Source organism: Osmia lignaria, chromosome 10 (genome assembly GCF_051020975.1).
Source record: "Osmia lignaria lignaria isolate PbOS001 chromosome 10, iyOsmLign1, whole genome shotgun sequence".
NCBI lineage: Eukaryota > Metazoa > Arthropoda > Insecta > Hymenoptera > Megachilidae > Osmia > Osmia lignaria.
In genome coordinates, this window is record NC_135041.1 from 2765057 (window position 1) to 2778759 (window position 13703).

The 13703-nt window shown below is 42.5% G+C and overlaps 1 protein-coding gene across 2 annotated transcripts; it reads right to left on the reverse strand.

The window, feature by feature from the left end:
- Window positions 1–61: 61 nt before the first annotated feature.
- LOC117610911 (uncharacterized) lies at window positions 62–13167 on the reverse strand. 2 transcript variants are annotated; one of them, XM_034338763.2, is made up of 4 exons: window positions 12400–13166; window positions 1599–1704; window positions 1069–1482; window positions 767–902 (listed from the first exon to the last, which is right to left on the reverse strand). In XM_034338763.2, exons 2-4 carry the CDS (start codon window positions 1599–1601, stop codon window positions 891–893), a joined length of 429 nt encoding a protein of 142 aa, XP_034194654.1. In that variant the 5' UTR covers window positions 1602–1704; window positions 12400–13166; the 3' UTR covers window positions 767–890. The 2 variants fall into 2 exon arrangements, with proteins under 2 accessions (XP_034194651.2, XP_034194654.1); XM_034338760.2 differs by having other exon boundaries at window positions 62–1482; window positions 12400–13167.
- Window positions 13168–13703: the final 536 nt, after the last annotated feature.

Below are 13703 nucleotides of genomic sequence, written 5' to 3' on the forward strand. Positions count from 1 at the left end.
TTCTCTTTCTTCATTTAGGTCTCTATATCTGAAGGTGCCTCTCGTGTCCTCTCCACCATACTTCCTTCATCCTTCGCTTTCGTCACTTGAAACCCTTTCTTGGTTCCTACGGTAGCCCGTATCTCTGTTCCACACATTTTGTCCTCTGTTTCTTTCTGGGACATTTAGTCTCTCCCATTTGTCACTTTTACCCCTTTGCTCCGTTCTTAGTTTTGGGAAATCCTTCTCACTTTCAATATCTAAATCAAACCTTCTTCCTGTATACTTATCTCTCAGGATTTCTCTGGCTTGGGAGTATGAAACATTTTTATACGCCATAGTCTTCTTTATTTCACTTTCCCTTTGAAAGATGAGACACTCTCTTGCGTTTGACCTATGCGCCTCACCGCAATTGACACATTTTTGTTCTTTTTTGCAGTCCCCATGGAACTCTTCACTGCACATCTTATATCTGCGGAACCTTGATTTGCATACTGCCTGCAGGTGGCCGTATCGGAAGCACCGGAAGCATTGTTTTACACTTTCTATGAATGGTTCTATCTTTAGCCACACATGGCCCTGCCCGATGTAGAGCCTCGTCGGGAGGGAATCCCCCTTGAATGTTAGTAATACCGCGTCGCTGTCTTCCCAGACAGCTTTTCCACCTCTCAGTCTTCTCCTTTTCAATCTTTGGGCTTCAAAGTCTCCTTGTCCAGTCATTACGCAATTTTTGAGCTCTTCCAATGTGTCTTCCCACTCTTTCGTAACCCCTCTTCTGGTACGTTTCCTCCTTGGGATATATGCTTCGTATCCCGCCTCCTTTTTTCTCCCATATTCTATTATTCTGTTGGCTTCTCTTCTTGTACCCAGTGTAATTTCCGTTCTTGAAAAAGCCATCATCCTTATTTCTCTTATTTTTGCACCTAGAATATTAATTATGTTATATATCTTTACCAGGTTATATTTCCTTTTATTTGATAATTTTTCTTTATTTAAGCTTACGCATATTGTGTATTCGCCACTTTCCAATTCTGCTACGTATAACGCTTCGCTTTCTTCCTTTGTCTTATAGTATGCGTGTTCTCTTACCTTATTTTCGCTTATTTCCTCTTTATCCGTGGATTTTCCTAGTCCGTGTTCCTTGTTCTCGGTTTCCTTGTTTTTGCCAATGTCGTCAATTATTTTGTATTTTTGCTTTATTTCTGTGCTCTCAATTATTCTTACTTTATTAGCCTTTGTATCTTTCTTCACATCTTTACCGTTATTTTCTCCCTTTGTCTTAGTTTTCAAATCCTTTACGTTACTCTTGCTACCAACTGTTGCGTTACTCACCTCTTTATCCTCTCTTCCTCTCTTCCATTGGTCTAGTCCTCGCGCGTTCTTGTCTGTCATTGGCTCCGCCATATTACCAACCTTAGCACTATCTGTGCTGTTTCCCGCTTCTTCTTCTTTCGAGGATTCTTCCTTGTATTTTCTTTTGATTATTTTCCCAGGGCTACTTTCCTACAATTTGATCATATCATGTTTTACTATTCTTTTATTAGATTCATTACCTTTTTCATTTTCTCTTCTTCTCAATGCTTCATCTTCGTCATAGTGGGTTAATGGAGGCGCCTCACCATAACCCCTTTCCTCCGCCTTATTCTCCTGTTCCACCTTACTCGCCTCTCCGCCTCTCTGTACTTTTATTTAGCTTCTCTTATTATTGATGGTGCTGTTATTAGACTAAACAAAACAAATATATTATTAGTTTAAGCTTTATATTCTCTTTTCTTTTCTTCTGCAACCGACACACTATATCATCAATCAATCAATTAATCTCCATCAATGAACCTATACCTGTCAAACGTTACACATAATTATTTGACCTTAGATATATGTAATCATATACTTCAGCATGTATACGCATTCAAATAGCATAGGAATTTAAATCGACGAACAATACCACCATCTGCCGATTTCCAAAAGCAATGATTTTAAAACATATGGCGTCCAAATGGCACGAATCCAAATGGCACGACGTCCAAAAGGAACGCGTCCAATCGGTTCGGCGCCCAAAAGGAACGCATCCAATCGGCACGGCGTCCAAAAGAAACGCGGCCAATCGGGACCGTCCAATAGGGACGCGTCCAATCGGTCGACGTCCAAGTGGGCATCACTCGCCCGTAACACCTTTCACATCTAATAGGAGATATTTCTACGATGATCCCACTTGCAAACATTTATGATATTCGTTATTGTTAATGACTATTGTTGTTGTAATTATCCAATAAGAACGGTAAACCACCTTACGGCATCCTACAAATACTGCATGTTTCACTAAAAAGTGTGAAATAAAATAATTTATAACAAAAAAAATCCGACTTCGAAATTCACTAAAAAGTGTAAAATAATTACTATTTCATTTATACCAGTATTCCACAGCTATTAATAAAATCTACCTAATCGTTAAATAGGGTACTAAATACATTTCAACTTTTTCGGAGGCGGTGCGAAATTAAAAATACCTGAATATACGATCCAGCCAATAACGATTTGATTGCGGAATGGCAAACTTGGTAATTAATAAGTCGTAAGAAAACGTTCAATTCGAAACGTTATAGATACGGCAGAAAACGTTTGTAATTGTAACGATTGTATCAGAAGGTGGTAGCACTTCTGATGTACGTGTATACTGCATTTCACGAGAGACCATACTTAATTCGCGCAGCTCACTAGATCTATGGAGACTTTTAATAACGTGTGTGATTCCCCTCTACAGCTTGCTTTTTATTTTGCGATCATATAAATGGTGGACAGAAATATATGACGTACGATAATTGATAAGCGATGATGACATGGTATAGATACACGATACAATGAAGTTTCAATTATTTTTCAAAGAAAAAATTATATGATCGTAAAGTAAGAACGTTATTAAAAACGTTATAATCACACACGTTATTAAAAATGTCCTTAGACCTAGTAAGCTGCGCGAGTTAAGTATGGTCTCCCGTGAACTGCAGTATAGTTAATCCGCAATTGGTATGTTGATTCCCGTTGAATATTGTTTACTTGAAATTATCAAATGGGTCATTTATCACAGGTTGCCGACGCCTGAACTTCCTAGTAGAAGAAAAGTTTTTAATTTTGCGCCACCTCCGAAAAGGTTGAAATGTATTTAGTATCCTATTTAACGATTAAGTAGATTTTATTAATAGCTGTGGAATACTGGTATAAATGAAATAGTAATTATTTTACACTTTTTAGTGAATTTCGAAGTCGGTTTTTTTTCTTTGTTAAAAATTATTTTATCGTCACCCGATTCCGGAGGATTTTACTGGGTCAGCCGTTCGACGGCGCGGTTCGCGTCCTCGTCGTTATCGTCTGTGCAATCGGCTGATGCAAGTTTTATACCTTCTTGTTTACCGAGCAGCGCTGGCGGGGCTTCCTGGTTGCGTTGGCAAGAGGTCAGCGTTTCTTTTATCTCCCGTGAATTCGAGAATCCGATGGGATGAATCTGCCGTTTGCTCGTTACTAGGGTTCTATGATGAAAAGAAATTTTGCTCTCCTCTTGCAGGAGGTACGGGCTACCTAAGAGTCCTATTATTACGTCAGGGAAATCCGGGGTGTCGACGACGTAAAAGAGCGTTTGGCTTCCATATATCTTAAGGCTTATGATGCCGACAGCAATGATGTATCCTTGAAAGGTCAAGGTACGCCTGAGCGTTTTAATCGGCAGAACCCGTAGAACGTATTAACAATAAAATAACCACCCATAAGGTGGGACGTAACAGTCGCGATATTGAGATACTCCTTATGTTCATAGCGAATAGTAACATCGACTATGAACTCCTGCTTCTCATTTTTAACTATGAGATCAGGCTTTCGGAGTTCATCCCGTACGGTTAAGGTTGGTTCTACAGTAAACTGATTCTTACTTGCCAAGTTTACTGCTAAAAGATCTCTTATTTCATTATGCCGTTTAATTCGAAAACCTTAGGTGTGATAGCACTGTCCTAATATATGCCCCAGAGTTTCAGGTTGCAGGTGACACCGCCTGCATATTGGATTTATGTTTTTATTGGTCTTATTTAAAACAACCCTTGTACCCATAGTATTCGTCCTCAAGCGTATTGCGTCAATAAATCTCGATCCCTTGAGCTGGGTTGGCTGGCTCAACCATTTATTACCAACTGGATCTTTATAAAATTCATTTGTACCTTGTCCTTGGATACGTAGTACACTCCATTCTTTACTCGGTTGGGCTCTTAATCTTCGACGTGCAGCCTCAATGTCATCTAATGTCGCAGGTCAGTTTATGCGCAGAGAGTTCGTGATTTTTAAAAATTATTTATCCGCCGTAGTTAAGCTTATTATATTTTTTACCGCCGGATCTATCGAGCTTTTCATTTTTATGGCACTTCTTAGCACTCCTAATCTTATAATTATTTCTAGTCTTGGGATACCTAGGCCGCCATTGATTTTTTTTGTGTAGAAAAAGCCCGTTGCTGTGGACGGAGTTAAATGGAGTATTTCCTTTATCTGTTGCCTGATTTCGGAGTCTAGTAGTTTCAAAGTGGAATCTCCTGGTGGGTAAATAAGTAGACCATAGATAAAATGCGGTATAATATACGAGGTAAAAAGGTCTATCTTTTGGTATGGCTTAAGTGGCATTTTCCTTATCCTTTTTATTATATTAATAATATCAGGCATTACTATGCCACTCTCCAATCCCTTCCAAGGGCCAATCTTTGCGCCCAAGTATCTAAAAGCAGTGCTTGAATCTGCTTCGGGTATTTTATTCCCGCTTATATTTAAGTTGGGATCCACGACGTACCATGTGTCACGATGCGTTTTAATTTCAAATGTCAGACATTTGGAAGTGGATAATGACATCCCTAAGTTATTTAGATATTTATATATTATTTCTAGCTGGAATTGTGCTTCTTATTTATTTATGCCTAGTACAACAATATCATCGGGGAATGCCAGAACTGACACCGTATTATTATGATCCAGGCTAGTGCTCAAGCCTGAGGTTTTATCTTGCAAATCCTCTAAAAGTTGCTCAATGCAAAGATTGAATGGTAATGGATAGAGGGTCGCCTTGCTTGACGCCTCTTTTAATCTAAGTTTCTACGCGGGTATCATTTGCTTTAATACAGGTCGTGTTGCTAGTATATTTTTTTTTTTTTTTTTTTTTTTTTTTTTTAGATGGAGAAATGTATTACGCATACCGGTCGGATGTCAACCGGTTGTGTGGGACTCATCCATTTTCACAGGGCATACCCACTAAAAATCCATCGTATTATGCCTGAGATGGCAGGCAACACCAAAGTGGTCCGATTCAGCGTTTCTTTGCTCATCCTACACCTGTTGGCGGGATAGTGTTTATCCTGGTAGATGTTGTTTTATTGAACCTCCAAAAGCTGTTTAGTCCTTCCACAATTTTTAACTCGTTCTTTTTAAGGATACCTCTTCTTATTATTTCATTGGCTGATCTTTCGCTCCATACACCGTGATATGACAGCGTGACAGTTGTAAAGGATACGTCGCGGACGCCGTATCTTTCCTTTATGGCGTGATGTAGGTGTTCATACTTCTCGATTTTGATCTTGTGCGATGTATCTAAATCCATGTGCTCACTAATTTGTGTATCAACCATAATTGCCGTGGTTCCTTGCTTAGCTACGAGGTCGGGCTTTCTAAGTCCTTCGGCTGTTCTGAAGTGAGGCTCAGCCTCGACCTTCTCGTATTTTTGCTCCAGAGCTCTTTTAACGTAAGCTGTTACAGCGTTATGCCTCTCTATTCTAGCTCTGTGTGTTCGGTGGCATTGTTGAAGCACATGGTTGAGCGTTTCAGCTACGTTGCAGCCACCTCTGCAGATACTGTCTGCGCGTCTACCGCGCGATGTCCTAGACCTAGTCGGAAGTGCATTGATGCGCAGTTTAACTGCATTTATAAAATCTCTGCCGCTTAAGAAGCGGTTCCCATCGGTTATCCATTGGTGTTGCTGGTGTACCTTTCTTGATTCTCTGAGGCCTTTCCCATTAATGGATGAATGGAGAATTGTGGGCCATCTCTTTTCTAATTACTCCGAAGTGCTTATGTCAATACGTTTTTCTGTCAATCTGCGTGTAGTGCGTTGAATTTCTTGGGTGAGGTATAAGTTGGTTGGTAGACCTTCCCTTGTGAGCTTTTGAAGCCTCACCGTTCTGTGGAGAGGCATCAGCCATCTCATGGATGGGATTGACAGACCTCCGTTTTTGGCACCTGCATGAAAGTAGGCATTAACAGTGTCATGCGGGAGGCGGAGCCATTTCCTCACCGCAGCGCGCACCATTTTGTCTACCTTCTTCAGTCTACTCAGCGTGGTGTTACCCAGGGTCAGTAGGTGGTATAGTCCTGGTAAAATAATTACCCGTAAGGTAAATAGTCTTTGCTGAGGTTTTAAGGGTGCTTTGGTGAGCTTGTCTATTGCCTCTTTCAGTTTAATTTCGGACTGAGTTATAGAGCGTCCCCCAGGCGTAAATGGGACTCCCAAGTATTTCCATTCATCTTCCCTTCTGAGAGACGGGAGCTTATGTCCGCGACATTTAAACTGGGTTTCTTTATCCACCACAGACTTTTTGACATGCGGTACATTCCATAATGCAACGGCGAAAGATTTGGTGGCGTTTATAAATAGCCCACATTGCGCTAAGAATTCAGAAGCTATGTCGATTGTTAGTTGCAGGCCATTTGGTGTTGCGGCCAGGAAGATTATGTCATCGGCGAAAATGAGCGCATTATAGCGAACATTCCCAATGTCAACGCCCACCTCGGGTGGTAGTCGTTTGAGGAGTCGGTCCATAATCATATTAAATATAATAGGCGACGGGGGTTCGCCCTGTTTGACTCCGCATGTGGGTCTTATAGCCTCTGATTCCCAGTTATCAGATGTCAAACTAGTGTGGCATCTGTTATATGTATCCATAATGTAGTCTATCATTGGGCTGGGTAATCCCATGATAGACAAGGTGTCTCTAATGGTTTTGTGTGAGACGGAATCAAAAGCTTTGGCGATATCCATGAACGCCATATATAACGGCTTGAAGATTTGTCGGTGATACCGAAGAACTAGGTCTAGATCGAAAGTGTGTTCGGCGCATCCACCCGTCGATAGAAAAACCTTCTGCCTTTTATCGAGTGCAACCATATTAGTAAGGCGCCTTGCCAGTATTTTGTGGAAGGTCCTGGTGGTGACTGATTAGACTGTTATGGGCCTGTAGTCTTCTGGTTTTTCAACACCGTCCTTTTTCGGTATAAGTGTAGTTACTCTAGAGTCATAGAGTTACTCCCGCCGTTTACCCGCGCTTTTCTGAATTTCTCCACGTTGACATTCTGAACACTGGACAGAAATCACATTGCGTCATCACCCGTGAGGATCATCGTAATGCTTTGTTTTAATTAGACAGTCGGATTCCCCTAGTCCGTGCCAGTTCTGAGCTAAGCGTTGAATGGCGGCCGAAGAAGTGACCGCGACACCGTAACCGCCACGGAAGCCTGGAAGATATGTACGGACTAACCTCAAGGAAGATCCGCGGGAGGCCAAGGCACGGGACCGAGCTTGGATCCCGAAACGCGACCGAAGTCGCCAACCGTTCACCTCGCCCAGGCCCGGCAAGTCAGCCAGACCCGCTTCCCGATCAAGCCCGACACGCCCCGCTCCTCAGACCCAATCCTTATTCCGAAGTTACGGAACCAATTTGCCGACTTCCCTTACCTACATTAATCTATCGACTAGAGGCTCTTCATCTTGGAGACCTGCTGCGGATATGGGTACGAACCGGCGCAACACCTCCACGTGGCTGTCTCCTGGATTTTCAAGGTCCGAGAGGAAGATCCAGACACCGCCGCAACTGCGGTGCTCTTCGCGTTCCAAACCTTATCTCCCTGCTAGAGGTTTCCAGGGAACTTGAACGCTTATACAGAAAAGAAAACTCTTCCCAGATTTCCCGACGGCGTCTCCAGGTCATTTTGGGTTACCCCGACGAACACTCTTACGAGGGCCCGAATGGTATGCGGTTCCGCTGCCGGGTTCCGGAATAGGAACCGGATACCCTTTCGCCCAATGGGAGTGCATCTCGGCAACTACTAATTCGATTTAGCCATATTTAACAGTTTTGTTGTTGCTTTTTATCTGAGAGCTTTAGGACACCTCATTTACATAGGATTTCTCTTAGGGCTTAGCATCGACTGATTCGTGTGCAACGGCTGTTCACACGAACCCTTCTCCACGTCAGTCCTCCGCGGCCTCGCTGGAATATTTGCTACTATCACCAAGATCTGCACCGATGGCTGCTCCAGGCAGGCTCACGCCCAGACCCTTCTGCGCACACCGCCGCGACCCTCCTACTCGTCAGGGCTTCATGGAGGACCAAATTTTGTCCAGCCCCACTTGGCACTGACGGCGGAGCATAGGCGCGACCCTTCAGCGCCATCCATTTTCAGGGCTAGTTACTTCGGCAGGTGAGTTATTACACACTCCTTAGCGGATTCCGATTTCCATGGCCACCGTCCTGCTATTTTAAGCAACCAACGCCTTTCATGGTATCCCATAAGCCTCGAGTTAGGGGCCTTAACTCTGCGTTTGGTTCATCCCACAGCGCTAATTCTGCTTACCAATGTTGGCCCACTTGGCACTCTGATTCAATAATAAAATCTCATGGCTTCATTTGATGCAAGCAAACCAGAGATCTTGTAACGGGGCGGTCGGTTCGGTGCACACGGCGTTACACACCGCGGTCGGTTTCTAGGACAAACGCACGTGTGGCTGATGATCCAAAGTCATGGTGCTGCATGGCGCGTGCAGAAAGATAAGAGTTTGAAATAAAGGATCTCGCCACGGAGTGGGGAGGGTCCGGGGACCCTCTGGCAAGAGGACTGTGTCAAAAGACACGGCAATTACCCGAGAACCTCTGATCGATCGTGATCTTCTAACAGGTAGATGTTGCATTCTTTCTACCAGTGATGCAATTGTTACAGGTGTTAATGAGTAGATATTTAATACATTACTGTTGCCATCTTTCGCATACAAATTACGACGCAAGGTGGCGTGTAAAACATCAATAGTAGTAAATTTCATACAGCATGAGGTGCTCTGTAACGGTGCTTTATATCCTTTTAGACCTCTTGCATGGGAATCAAACAACCAATAACAGGTGGTCTCCGACTGGTTGCTGCATGATACGGCTATTGATGTAAGATTCGCAGTAAGAATTCCGTACATATACCGTTGAAAAAATGTAATCAAACCATTTTTTAAATTTGGAAATCAACGTTAATACTGACTCGCCTATTATTAAATGTTACATGTGGCAATAATTCAGTTGCGGCTAAATAGTCTACATTGATTTCGTTGGGGTTAGAAATACTTCGCGCTTCAATGCAATCACGATAATATTTATCTCCTACTATAACCACATAATCGACATCACTAGTACACCACGTACTAGGATCAAGGGAATGAAACGCAACACATGCAACTGCAGCTATGCCAGTACACTGCTTACCACGAGATTCGATACTGAAGCGATGGCTAGCTTGATGAAACGTGCCCTGTAAAATAGCTACATTCTGACCAACGTCTACAAATCTACTGTTTGGTTCAGTATTTCTTTGTGCAATTTGAATTTCCTTTGTTACAATAGCCGGCTGTTCAATGACATGAGCTATTTCGAAAATATTACTGGTAATGTTTAAAAAACATAGTTGTATGTCATTGTACAAAGCATTATTTTATAATAGCCATTGTAAGGCTACCCGAAGCTTTCCGACATCTATTTTAAATTGTCGCTGTCGCTCCAAATTTTCGTAACTTTCCACTACAATCATTATACCGGTTTGGTTTAATTGGACTGGAAGTTGCTCGCCTACTTCGAACACATCGCAGGCAAATAGGACTACCTGACCTTTGCACCAATCCTGATTGAAGCGATTTTGAATTTTCATGATTTTAAGGAACGGCACTATTCTACACAACATTTGTTTCTCGATTTCCGATAAATCTGCTATCTCCTGAGGTACAGACATTAGTTCCATTTTATTCCAAAATGCCTGTGATGGAACTTTGTGCTTTTTAAAATGATTTAGACAACGAGAACATGTTGTTATCTTCTCTGATTCCATTAGATTTGCAGGAATTAGACCAGACAAAGGCTGCGTGTGTAAAGCGTAACGTTGCTGCGGATATAAAGTCTTGCAACACACTGCACACGGTACATCAGCAAAAATATTAATAGCCGATTCAAAGTAATCTTCTTGGAGGAAACGTTCTTTCCTTTGGTTTTTAGCTAGTTCGCGCATATCTCTTAACCCTCGCAGTACGGGAACGGGGTCTCCGGAGACACGTCTCGGTGTGAGTCACGAGAGACCCCGTTACCGGACCGTACTCCGAGGGTTAAATGTGTGGTTTTTGATTCGGTACTTTCCCTTAAAAATACTTTACGATTACGATTTTTCATGAGCATTAGACGATGTGAACGTTCTTCAATACATTGATTGGACAAACGTCTGTGGATTAACCTCAGTCTACCTGATCGTTCCTGAGCAGATTCGTTCGCTAAACGTCTGTGGATTAATCTCAATCTACGTGATCGTTCCTCAGCAGATTCGTTCGCTAAGAGTCCATGGATTAATCTCAATCTACGTGATCGTTCCTCAGCAGATTCGTTCGCTAAGCGTCTGTGGATTAATTTCAATCTACGTGATCGTTCATCAGCAGATTCGTTCACTAAGCGTCTGTGGATTAATCTCAATCTACGTGACCGTTCCTCAGCAGATTCGTTTGCTAGGCGCCTACTGATTAATCTAAGCCAGTTAATTCTTCGACAGATTCGTTCTTTAAACGATTATAAATTATTGTTAGGCGACGTTTCTTCTCCTCTATCGCTTCACGCAATAATTTTGAACGCATATATTTTCGCATCGCAGATAATCTCAAATGGCGTTCGTTAATAGTTTCATGACATCGTGATTCTGTTTTTCTTTTGCAATTTTTGTACAGACGTAATTGCGTGGCGTCGTTTGATTCATTCGCACGATACTTCCTCATACGGGATGCATGTTTTGTAGGTCTACCCATCGCTTAAGCAAACGTGGTTGGTTTGTTTTTTATTTATTTTAGAAACAATTGGTCGCTCCAAGCAGATGTGGCCGGTTTGTCTTTTTTTACAAACAATTATTCGTCGCTCCAAGCAGACGTGGTTTGTTTTTTATTTATTAGAAAGAATTATTCGTCGCTTCAAGCAGACGTGGTTTGTTTGTTTTTTATTACAAACAATTATTGGTCGCTCCAAGCAGACGCGGTTGGTTTGTTTTTACAAACAATTATTCGTCGCTCCAAGCAGACGTGGTCGGTTTATTTTTTATTACAAACAATTGCCAGTCGCTCCAAGCAGACGTGGCCGGTTTTGGATTTTTACAAACAATTATTTGTCGCTCCAAGCAGACGTGGTCAGTTTTGGATTTTAGAAACAATTGCCAGTCGCTCCAAGCAGACGTGGCCGGTTTTGGATTTTAGAAAATTCAATAATATTAGTTAAAAACGACTACCTTCGAGCAATTTTCAAATGATTCAATCAAGTAGCAATCAATTGAAGATGTAACGTTGCCAGGTATTCGTTTCAACTGAGTACGCGATCTGTCTATGAGCTCTCGCTATGTTTATGTTGTGAGGACGATCGCAATAATAGGCCAACTTACACACGGATAATAAATTCGCACGGAGATCGGGAACGTGCAAAACATCATTTAATTTGAAATGTTTTTTCTTTCCTTCCTGACATGCCATTAACGGAACTGTTCCTTTCGCGTAAACGCTTGTCGACATATTATTCGCGAGATTCAGTTCTTTACATTCCGATCTTTCTACATCCACAAAATCGTTTTCGTTTTTGCATAAGTGCGAGGTGCAGCCGCTATCGAGGCACCACTCATCGCTATTCGCACTTGTATTCGACGCTTTTTCAATAATGGCTGACGCGTACAAGCTCGTCACGTCGTCGTTCCGCGTACACTGTCGCGCGTTACCGATCTTTTTATCGCAATCCGAAGCTTTATGTCCTACTCGTCTACACCGATGACATCTGTACTTAAACGTTTCCTTTTCAGATTTACTGTCTTCATTCCGGTTTGAGAATTTTGGCTTTCCGCGAAGTTTACCTGCAACCATCGCGTTAGGTACGCTGTCGACCGTTTGATTTTTCCGCGCGTCGTATTCTTCAATGACTTTTACGCGCAATGTTTCCGGATCCGGCAACGCGTCTCGCGATTCTATCGCACACCGAAAATTCTCGAACGTATTTGGTAGGCTATACAGTAACATGATCGCTTGCACATCCGGATTGATGTTCACGTTAATTTCCTGTAACTTATCCACAGCGTCGAAGAACCTACCTAAATGCGTATGGATGTCTTCTTCTTCCTTCATTTTATGAAGTAATAGTCTTTTCAGCAAAGTTGCCTTCTTGGCAGGTCCTCTGGATTGATATATTTCTCCCAGTCTCCTCCACATTTCGTGCGACGTCTCACACGATTTCACTTGCTTTAGTTCTGAAGCACTTATTGATAATATAATGTCCGATTTAGCTTTTTCATCGTTTCTTTTCCAGGCCTTGTACGCTGCCTCCGATGCTTCGTTGTTTTTCTTCCGTTCAGGCATTTCACTTTCACCACTAACATATGTCCACGCGTCGTTTTTTATTAACAATGCTCGCATCTGCATTTTCCACGTGTCATAATTATCACGCGTTAGCGTTTCTATTCGGGCGACACTCGTTGTCATCATTCTCGGTTAGTCTCTTCGTACTGCGCACTTAACCTCGACGAACACGTGTTCAGATTCCGCGTTTCACTTTGTTGCGTATTTTGCGTGGTCAGCGTGGTCAGAAATAACACGCCCGCGTAACGATCACAAATGTTTATTTACAAAGAAGAAAATATAGTATTTACAAAGTCACGCGAGTTCTGAAACTGTACAACTATTTACACTTATGTGCTACTTAACTAATTTTAACACCGAATTAACACGCGTAGACTAAACAGCTGCGAAATGCGCGGGCTGAAAGTTCAGCGCCGCGTGGACTGAAACACCGAACACTTGTACTGATCTGCGAGGACAGCGTGACACGTGTTGACACGTTGAGCGATCGTACAAGAAGAACAAGAATCGATCATGGCGTCGATCGTACCGGTTCCGCGTGGAGAGGGGACCGCGTGGACAAAGTGGGCTCGAGAGGTGCTGCCGCTATCGGTAACGGCGCAGCAACGAAGTATTTTCGTTGCCAACTTTGTCGTTCCGAGTAGACATGGGGAATTTCGCCAACACACTTCGATTGTCGATAGCGATATTCCTCCTGGGCCCATAACTTGATGGCAGGAGTGGGAGCGGCAGTGGAACACGACACGGTTAAAAGTGCAAAAGTATTTATTATATAAAATATATGATGAAATGTGATTACTCGTACAATGATACGTTCCGACGTGTCCGCCATGCGTTCCGGAAGTAGAGCTATTACAATCGAGCGATCTTAGCTACAAATCGGTGGGAAATCCACTAGACGGTTGGCAACCATTACGCGCGCGTCGTTCGCCGGTAACAACAATAAACTTGGTATGAAATCGCACATACATATAATTAGAATTTCTTCTACAACTTGAATTTAAAAAAAAAAATATTTGAGTACTACTACATTTCGAAT